General features: G+C 60.8%; 1 protein-coding gene across 1 annotated transcript in view; it reads left to right on the top strand.

Annotated features, from left to right (window-relative positions):
- Positions 1–332, top strand: part of EMH_0019970 (uncharacterized protein) — a gene marked incomplete at both ends in the record, with an annotated part of 783 nt that extends 451 nt beyond the window's left edge. Inside the window, one exon of the mRNA XM_013501468.1 lies at positions 3–332. Coding sequence (XP_013356922.1) covers positions 3–332 — 330 coding nt within the window. The remainder of the gene's footprint in view (positions 1–2) is intronic.
- Positions 333–401: the final 69 nt, after the last annotated feature.

Here is a 401-nt window from a genome sequence, read left to right as displayed (position 1 = left end):
CGCTCATCCCAATCCACACCAGCCGAGACTGCAACGCGCTGCAGCAGCAACAGCAGCAACAGCAGCAGCAGCAGCAACAGCAGCAGCAACAGCAACAGCAGCAAACAAGCACACATGCCTTCCGTCACACATCAGCAACACCACCAACAGACACAACACCACAGCAGCAGCAGCAGCAGCAGCAGCAGCAACAGCAGCAACTATCCCGACTCCAGCAGCAGCAACAGCAGCAACAGCAGCAGCAGCAGCAGCAGCAACAGCAGCAGCAGCAGCAGCATCTCTTACCTGGCAGGAGCGCAGGGTCGCTGCACCTGGCGCCTCCACTGCCCTGATATATTGCGGAGCCGCTGCTGCTGCCGCTGCTGCTGCTGCTGCTGCAGCTGCTGCTGCTCCTGCAGCAG

The sequence above is a fragment of the Eimeria mitis genome, genomic scaffold (assembly GCF_000499745.2).
Source record: "Eimeria mitis Houghton genomic scaffold, Emh_scaff693, whole genome shotgun sequence".
Lineage (NCBI taxonomy): Eukaryota > Apicomplexa > Conoidasida > Eucoccidiorida > Eimeriidae > Eimeria > Eimeria mitis.
Note: the sequence above shows the minus strand (reverse complement) of the source record. Positions and strands in the feature narration are given on the sequence as shown.